At 52.6% G+C, this 9,550-nt stretch overlaps 1 protein-coding gene across 1 annotated transcript in view; it reads left to right on the top strand.

Moving 5' to 3' along the window:
- Positions 1–9,550, top strand: part of LOC129670104 (protein sidekick-1-like) — a gene marked incomplete at its 5' end in the record, with an annotated part of 897,806 nt that overhangs the window by 873,540 nt on the left and 14,716 nt on the right. Inside the window, 3 exons of the mRNA XM_055598542.1 lie at positions 2,740–2,877; positions 5,871–5,991; positions 7,748–7,877. Of these exons, the coding sequence (XP_055454517.1) occupies positions 2,740–2,877; positions 5,871–5,991; positions 7,748–7,877 (389 nt within the window). The remainder of the gene's footprint in view (positions 1–2,739; positions 2,878–5,870; positions 5,992–7,747; positions 7,878–9,550) is intronic.

Below are 9,550 nucleotides of genomic sequence, written 5' to 3'. Positions count from 1 at the left end.
TGTGTGTGTGTGTGTGTGTGTGTGTGTGTGTGTGTGTGTGTGTGTGTTCTATCAGCATTGCACCTGCAGGCCAGAAGGGGGCAGTAGAGGGCACAGATGGCTGTGAGCCATCATGTGGGTGCTGGGAATTGAACTCAGGACCTCTGAAGTTTAGACAGTGCTCTTAATGGCTGAGCCACCTCTCCAGCCTGATGTCATTTTTTCAAAAGACAGACGTATAAAGCAGAGGCACCCACCCATCTGTGAGAGGAGAGGGTAGGTGCTGAGGGGCTGGCGTGCCCTCTGGGTAGGTGGAGGAGGAGACTGCAGCAGGGGCCACAGTGTAGACAGTCCATTCTATGCAACAACTCCCTGGGCCTGCTTTTCTCCAGCCGAACCCCAGACACTCAGCCACTGGTGAGGACCCTGAACAGACAGGGATTTCCAAACCAGGCTGTATCAGGACCCACAACAAAAGACCAGGCATGGTGGCATGCACTCAAAGTCTCAGCTCTGCAGAGGCAGAGGAAGGATCCTTGGGGCCTGATCAGTGAGCTCCGGGGCAGAGAGGGACCCTGTCTAAAAGGAGGTGAGTGGTGTTTGTGAGGATGACACATGAGGTTGGCCTCTGCCCAACACACACACACACACACACACACACACACACACACACTCGTGCCCATGTACACGCACACGCCCATGGCGTCTCCACCATGGGGCATCAGCAACGAATGCTTCCCAGCTACCACAGCGTCCAAACCAGCCGTGGCTGCCATTTGCACTGCAGCCAATTCATGACTCAATCCAGAAATGCTAGCCACCATCACCCACTGGCCTCGCATCAGGACCCGAGCCCCGGGGCGAGAACTCCCCCAGGACAGCTGTTCTCCCTGCCAAGTGGAAGAACAGGCCAGTACTCCTGGGCGGCCAGCGGGAGAGTCACAGCACTTGCTCCATGGGATACTGAATGCACAGCCAGACACCCCACTTACATCCTTTGGATTCAAAACACTGTCATCGCCCGAGAAACCCTGTGGTGTACTATTATCCAGAGCCAATTTCCCCTTTATTCCCAGCATGCGCTCATTCGTGATCCAGCCAGTGGGATACTTAATGTGAAAGTGGATGTGTTTTCTGCAGGTTTGGGCAGCTGGAGGCAGACCCCCAGCTCTGCCTGTAAGAGGCTCCTCCCCCAGGGCCCTCTGAGCCATTTAACCAGCTCCCACACAGGGAGACCCCTGAAAGGCAGGAGTGGGGCTTTGGGCTGTCCGGCTCCTGTGGAGAAGACATCTTCCCCATTTTCCTCTCTTAGTGAACAGAATAGAATAAGCAGGAAGGAAGACACGCACCCTTTGCCAGAGCAGCTTTTCCATGAACCATTTTTGAATAGATGTCTCAAAGGCAAGTTCAGACAGGAAGAATGTATGCAGTCCAGCTCAGTTTTGCTACAGACGTAAAATAAACAGCTCACAGCTCCAGACTTCAGGGGCTCCTGAAGTAGAGGAAACCAGCAGGTTAGCTATAGATGCCCAGGAGGCATCTGAGCCCATACATCTCAAATCCAGAGCCCTCGTTCATCACCAATGGGAACCAGTAGAGGAGATACGGGGAGGGCTTGGTAGTTCTACCTGGGCGGGCTTCTCCAGTGACACTGTCAAAAGATGGGTGTGAGGAGGCAGGAGAAAAAGAGGAAGATGGTTGGAACCGGATTGCCATGGAGAGAACAGGTGTTACGAAGCAAAAAACAAAGCATCGCTTGAGGGAAGGTTGAGCCGGGGACGGGCAAGCAGGGCCACCCTCTAAGTCAGTGTTTCTAGGAGGCTGGGATTACAGGGGCATGGAGGTTGTTCTCGTAGGTAAGGGCAGGGAGAGGATGGTCTGGTATACATCCATGCTGTCTTAGTTTCTCTTCCTGTTGCCATGATACAGTACCCTGACGAAAGCAACTTAAGGGAGAAACAGTTTGCTCTGGCTCACATACAGTTTGTCATGGTGGAGAAGTCAAGGAAGCAGAGCTTGAGGCAGCTGGTCACAACCAGGAAGCAGAATGCAACGAATATACACTCAGCTCCCTTTCCTCACTCATATAGTGTCTTAGTTAGGGCTTTATTGCTGTGAAGAGACACCATGACCACAGCAACTCTTATCAAGGGAAAACGTTTAATTGGGGCTGGCTTACAGTTCAGAAGTTGAGTCCACTACCATCATTGCCATGGAAGCATGGTGGCACGCAGGCAGACATGGTGCTGCAGAGGTAGCTGAGAGTTCTACGTCTGGATCTGCAGGCTGCAGACGGTGAGGAAGAGACGGTGAGACACTGGGCCTGGCTTGAGCACCTGAGACCTCAAAGTCCGCCCCCCACGGTGACACACTCACTGGAGGCAACAAGGCCACACCTCCTCTCCCCGTGGGCCTGTAGGGGCCTATTTTATTCAAGCCACCACATATAGCCTAGGGCCCCAGCCACCACCCATAGTTAACATCACGTAACCTGACCAACCTGATAACCCATGATGGCACCCAGTGATTCTAGATCCTGCCAAGTTGAAAGTCAACAGATCCCCAAACTTGACTCTAGAGAAGGCAGAAAAACTCCTAAGGGTAGATTCCCAAACCTGCTGTGGAGCTTCTGGGAGTCCCAGAGAGTATTTGCGGAGCTGTGGGAGCCACCACAACTGCTTCTCTTCCCCGCTGCCAGGTTCTGGGGAGATGCTGGCTGCTGCCACCGCTGAGCCTCATCTCATGTGGTCTTTCCCACAGCACAAGCCGAAGCCCCGTTCTATGAGGAGTGGTGGTTCCTACTGGTGATGGCACTCTCCAGCCTCCTCCTTGTCCTCCTGGTGGTCTTCGCACTGGTCCTGCACGGGCAAAGCAAGAAGTACAAGAACTGCGGCACAGGTGTGACATCTCTCTCTGTCTCTCCACAGTGAGCTGGCATTTGGGCATGAGAGCTGACATTTGCTTTCTCTGCTGAATCTGCCAGGATCTCCTTTAACAGTGCGTAAATATTAGGGAAATGAATGCTTCAGTGGTAGAGCACCTGCCAGTGAGGGGCTGGGGTGTGGCTCAGTGGTAGAGTACTCACCCATCCCCAGCACTACCAAAGCAAAAGAAGAGCTTCAGGCCCAATGATACAGTTTCTGCCTCTTGTATTAGCCATTCGTCTTGGCCACTGCATTGGAGTTGCTGGGCTCCCCGAATCTTCCTTCCCACACCCCATTGCTCTTATATGCTCCTGGTTAAAACAAGGCTAGAAAGGAAGAGAGTTAAGCCAGTAGAGAATCATTTCTGACAAGAGGGTGGGATGAGCTGGCGCACCTCGGGAATGTAGGGTAGCTCCCGAGCGTGATGGGAATGCTCCTATAGTGTAGCCTTTCTCGTGTGCTTGAGCCTGGACCACACTTTCCATTCCCTCCACACAGCCTACTCCAGCTCTGACCCCTCTGAGGGTCGCTCCGGCAGGGCTCCACGCTCAGCCTTGAGCCAGTGCTCCAACAGCCCATGTGCGCTTCTGAACGGATCACCATCGTTAGAGAGATGAACATGGGGGGGGGGGGGGGGGGGGGGAGGCAGGGAAGCCAGGCAAGGGAACGCGCATGTGGCGTGCCTTCTTAGGCACAGAGGTCAGGAGAAAGCAAAGCGGAAGCATGCCTCTTGAGGGCACAGCTGTGGTCGCATCTCTGGGGAGAGGAGCAGAGAGAGCGGTGTGAGATTCACCCTCATGGATGCTCTGCACCTGCGCAGAGGCGGTGGCTCCCGGAGATGAGAGGGCTCATTGCACACCCTTCAGGTTAATGCTTTTTATTGTCCTCAGTTTTTAAAAGCCCCGTAACCACCAGCAAGACCGCTTCTCACCATAACCACAGAACAGCTGGACGTCTGTGGCCTTCTGCTCCCCCCAGGCCCCCGCTTGCTGTGGTTATCAAAGCTATGGCTGAGCCAGAGAACAGAACAGGGACAGGGAAGTGACTCAGTTGATAAGGAACTGACCATGTGGACGTGAAGAAAAGAGTCGGATCCCCAGCACTCACACAGAAAAAAGCTAGGCTTGATGCTACAGAGCTTGTAATCCCCAAGGTGAGGAGGTGGAGACAGGTGGATTGCTGGGGAGCACAAAAGCAGGACCCCAGGGACCCCTCCCGGCCATTGAAACCGCAGATCCTTGTGCCAGAGAGGTTAATAAGATGGAATGCCTAAATTGCCAGAACGTTAGCGATCCATCCCTGAAAAGAAAGGGTTTATCCTTTTTTCTTTTCCGCGTAAATTCACTTCTAACAAGTGTTCGTAAATCAGATTTTATTCCCGTGGGATTTACAGTGTATGAATGACATGCCATTTTAGTGAGTTAATGCGGTTACAGAACAGCATAAAGTCTCCGTGTGTGTGCGCGTGTGTGTGCGTGTACACACATTCCCTCCTCCATCTGGAAAACAGACTAGAAAAGACACATCAGACTGCTGCTTCCAGCACCAAGCCTCCCCTAGGGAGTTAATTCAGCATAATTGAAGCCTGAGGGGGGGGGCTTGTCTCCCAGAAGGTGACTTGGGGGCACTTGAGCCTTTTCGTGTTCTTGGTTGTCTCCTGGCAAGAGCTTGCTAGCCCCTCTCACTTTGTTCTCACCCGCCCAGCATCCATCACACCACATCCCTGAGCAGAGATAAACGTACCAGCGATTTACTGCACAGGGTCTACAGGCTTCTCCATCTCAGCATCCTGCCGCATGAAGGGGCAAGGTGCCCATTGCAGGGAACCCTCTCAAAGTGATCACACACCTTACCGGGTCTTGGGCGGGCAGGGTGTGTGACCTGTCCTGGGGCAGCAGGATAGCTGGGAGCATGCCGGATAAAATCCTCACCCTGAAAGACTCTCTCAGCCTACACTGCAAAGGTAGAAGACAGAATCTGAATACCAAGCACCTGTGCCAGCACAGGCCTTCCAGGTGGGGGCTCAGTGAGTAAGAGTGCCTGCTGCGCAAGCACAAAGTTCTAAGTTCAAATCCCCAGCACCCATGTAAAAATCTAAGGCATGGCAATGCCCATGTCTATAACCCAGGAGCTGAGTAAGTGTTAGCCTAATGTGGGAAACCCTCCGCAGGCATTACCAGAGGTTTATCTCCTGTGCAATTCTGAATTCCAACAAATTGTCCATCAGAACTGAACCATCACATAGGGCTGGAGAGATGGCTCAGCGGGTAAAGGCACCTGCTGCCAAGCCTGAAGACCTGTGTTTAATCCCCAGGACCTGGCTGGTAGGAGGAGACTCAGCTCCTGAATGTTGTCCTCTGACCTCCACACAGGTGCTGTGGCATACACACCCACAGGAACACACCAAATAAATGAAATAACTTTTAAAGTTTAACCGTCACAGGTGCACACTTAAAAGCCTACAGTCCAGCGGTTAATGCAGAGCCACGTGCAGCCATTCCACCATCCATCTGGGACATCTTTATCACCGCTAAAGGAAGCTCTTTCTTTACCTATATTACCCACACAAGGGTGGTTTTTTTTTTGCCTCCAATTCTGTTACATGCTTGTGAGCTTTTTAAGTGTGTTATTTGTGAAACATTTGACTTCCCTGACTATTAATAAGGGTATGCATCCTGAGCACATTTTCATGAAATGTTGGCAAGGATACTGGCCTTTTGGCAGCAGGCATGATAAACACTGCGATGCTAGTATTGCTGTTTGGCTCTGGCATTGCAGTGCAGAGCCGTAGCTTTGCTTCCCAGCTCAGCTCCGGCTGCCTCTCCAGCTGAGGCTGATGCCATATGGTTCTGGGGGGGTCACATTGTGACAGGAACTCAGGAGCTTGTGGTGTTGGCTGACCCTCCCCGGTGTCACTGCAGCAAACTCCTAACTAAGACTCTGCTGGCTTCTCCCCTTCGGCTCTAGGTAAAGGCATCTCCAACATGGAAGAGTCGGTGACCCTGGACAACGGAGGGTTTGCCGCCTTGGAGCTCAACAGCCGCCACCTCAATGTCAAGAGCACCTTCTCCAAAAAGAACGGAACCAGGTAGGAGGCTGTGCCGAGCCACTGAATGCCAGGTGTCTGGGATGTCCTGCCCACCCCATCCACAGATACTGACCATACAGATTCCACAGTCGCAGGGACCCCTGAACACCACAGGACAAAAAAGGTGTGCTGCATCCGTACTCATTTAACGGTTCGTCCGCAGTTAAGATTTCTCCATCTAAAAAAGCGAACAGACCAGGGGAGCCGGAGAGATGGCTGAGCAGTAGAGCAGCTGTCAGGAAAGCAGGAAGACTGGATTTAGGTGCTCCCCAGAAACCATGTTAGTGCCGGGCAGAACGGTGGCCTACCTGCAGCTCCAGGTCTCTGGAGGCAGAGTCAGGGGACCCCTGGAGCAAGCTAGCCAGCCAGACTAGCCTTATCGGTGAGCTCTGCGTTCAGCTGAGAGGCCTTAGCTCAGTACAGGCAGTGACAGCAAGGGAGGAAGACTCCCGAAGGCTTCCGTATGTTCGTACGTGCGTGCACACACACACACATGCAGACACGTGCACATAATAAACACAAAAATATGTTTTTAATAATAAAAAACAAGACAGAAAGTTGTAAAGTGAAGGGTGTGTTTGTTTCCCATTGCCGTGTGACAAATAAGCATAAAAACATGCATCTCACAGGTCACCTGAAAGGGCCGCCCATGGCTATATTCCTCCTGTTACCAGGCTTCTGATGGGCTCTTGGAAGAATTCTCTTCCAGCTCCCTCCAGTTCTTGGTAGACTGCATCTGTGTGGCCCCCATGACTTAGGGCGGGTTCTTCCTGCCACTGAGTGGGGTCTACCCCCTGCCCCCTGCTCCCTGAGGGCACTCAGGGCATGTGTCTCTTCCTGCAAAGCCAGCAGGAGTGCCTTTCTGGTCTGCCTCATTTTTCACCAGAGGTCTGCATGCCACTGAGGACAGCTTCGGAGGAAGACCAACAAGAAATGACAAACTTACTTAAAACAGTTTGAGCTTTGTTTTAAGAGTAGCTGAATCAGTGAGCTGTAGGTTCAGGGAGAGACCGTGCCTCATAAACAAAGTGGAGAACTACTGAGGAAAACACTTGACATCAACGTGTGACCTCCAAACGCATGCGTGTACATGCAGATATACAGATATGTATATGTGCACACATACACAATACACACAAAAGGGGCGGCTTTGCTTCATGTTCTATCTCCAGCTGGCCAAGATGGCCTCCTTCATACAATGTCATGTGGTCATGTGATGGTGACGAATGGAAATGACAGCCCCACCCTTTCTGCGTCACAGTCATCCCTAGCCCACAGTTACAAACCAGACAGTCTCTGCTCTGCCTACGGTTACATCTTGGCTAGTACAGGGAGTGGTGATTGAGCTGAGGGTTCTGTCAATGAGTAAGAGCTAATGCCTCAAAGCCTCCTTGCCCTGGGGGCCCAGCTTTGTGTCCTGGGCCGCAGCCAGATTTGTCCTAAGCCCTGGCTGTGTACTCCAGCCTGCCATGTCTCCCAGAGTTCCATGAGCCCTGCACCTCCTGCTGGCCCAGACCTCACGTGCCCTTCTTGTTGAGAGATTCTCTTGGTCAGGACAGTTTGTCCCTGGTGCCCCGGCCTTGCACGGTACCTGAAGCCTGCAGGCTGTGGAATCACAGATAGCCAATGCTGGTAGCCACTGGAGTGTTATCCTCCTATTCCCATGGGAGCAAGGCCAGACAGCATGCTTGCTGGAGCCCCATCCCCGGGGGAGCGTCCTTTGTCCAGAGTAACCTGTGGCATCACCGTTTTTTAGGTCCCCACCCCGACCAAGCCCCGGAGGTCTGCACTACTCCGACGAGGACCTCTGCAACAAGTACAACGGCGCCGTGCTGACCGAGGGTGTGAACCTGAAGGAGAAGTCGGTGGACGGGTCGGAATCAGAGGTCAGTGCCACGTTTGCTTCCAAGCAGCGGCCGAGGTAGTTGCTTCGTGAGCCTTCTGACTCCTCCTCTCGTTTTGGTTTCACGGCCACCCAGCGATGTGCAGAGCCGATGGCAGAGAGCCCACTGTAGATGAGGTTGCACAGCTTTTCCTGGGAGATGGAAGCACGTCTGCTCACACGGATAGGGGGGAACCCACAGAGCCCTAGACAGGTTCCAGTCAGGCGATGGACTGCATTCCTTCTCTCATCGCTGTGAAAATGCCCGAGAGGGCAACTTAGCAGGGGTTATTTGGCTCACAGTCTGAGGGGGCACAGTCCGTCACGGTGGGAAGGCATGGCAGCAGGAGTGTCAGGAAGCAGAGGGAGGTGGACGCTGGGCCCGGCGTGCTTTCTCCCCAGCCATGGCATGGTGTCACCCACAGTGAGGCTGGGTCTTCTCAACCTAACGTAGAAACTCTCACAGCTAGGTTTGTCTCCTGGGTGATTCGAGGCCCTGTCAAGTTGGCTCTCCATCTAAATCAACACGTGAACCAGTGAGTTTATTGGGGTTCGTTCCATGAGCACAGATGACACTCAGATAGCCTCACACCTGCGGAATCCCACCCCCAGTCAACTAGCTGCCTTCTAAATAATATCAGGACACAGGGGCCCACCTGAGGAGCCCAGGAGAGCTCATGACTGTTGTGAACTCTCCAGCTCCCGCCATGAGAGAGAATGCTCACTTTCAAGATGTCTCATATGCTTCATTGTAGCTACTCAAACATGATGATGGTCATGTCCAACCAGAAGGAAACAGCCTCACTATACAAATTCATAGTCATGGCCTTCTTGGGGCCCATCAGTCCTTCCCCCACACAGACAGAGCAGATGCTACAAGCCTGTTCATTGGACATCAAGTCCTACTTCTAAATCTTAGGGCTGGGGTAAGGGATGAGCACGATGGTGTTCCCTGAGCAGAGGGCACCGCTGTTTGCTGGGGGGGGTTTCTCACACACCCCATGTCCTGGTCAGTGCTCTATTGTTGTGAAGACGCACCATGAGCACAGCAAGTTTCATAAAAAGAAAGCATGTAACTGGAGCTTGCTGCAGTTCCAGAGGTTTAGTCCATTATCAGCACAGTGGGAAGCATGGCAGCACGCGGGCAGATATGGTGCTGGAGAGGTAGCTGAGATCTCCATCCAGATACAAAGGCAGCAGGGAGAAGGAGACACACTGGGCTTGCCTTGAGCGGTTGAAGACCTCAAAGCCACTCCCAGTCTTCCAACAAGGTCACACCCACTTCAACAAAGCCACACCTACTTCAACAAAACTACTTTAACAAAGCCACACCTACTTCAACAAGGCCACAACTACTTTAACAAAGCCACACCTATGTCAACAAGGCCACACCCACTTCAACAAAGCCACACCTACTTCATCAAGGCCACACCTGCTTCAACAAGGCCACACCTACTTCAATAAAGCCACAACTACTTTAACAAAGCCACACCTACTTCAACAAGGCCACACCCACTTCAACAAAGCCACACCTACTTCATCAAGGCCACAACTACTTCATCAAGGCCACACCTACTTCATCAAGGCCACAACTACTTTGCCACACCTATTTCAACAAAGCCACACCCACTTCAACAAAGCCACACCTACCTTAACAAGGCCACACCTGCTTCAACA

Source organism: Psammomys obesus, unplaced genomic scaffold (assembly GCF_907164565.1).
Source record: "Psammomys obesus unplaced genomic scaffold, mPsaObe1.curated_primary_1811, whole genome shotgun sequence".
NCBI classification, from domain to species: domain Eukaryota; kingdom Metazoa; phylum Chordata; class Mammalia; order Rodentia; family Muridae; genus Psammomys; species Psammomys obesus.
Note: the sequence above shows the minus strand (reverse complement) of the source record. Positions and strands in the feature narration are given on the sequence as shown.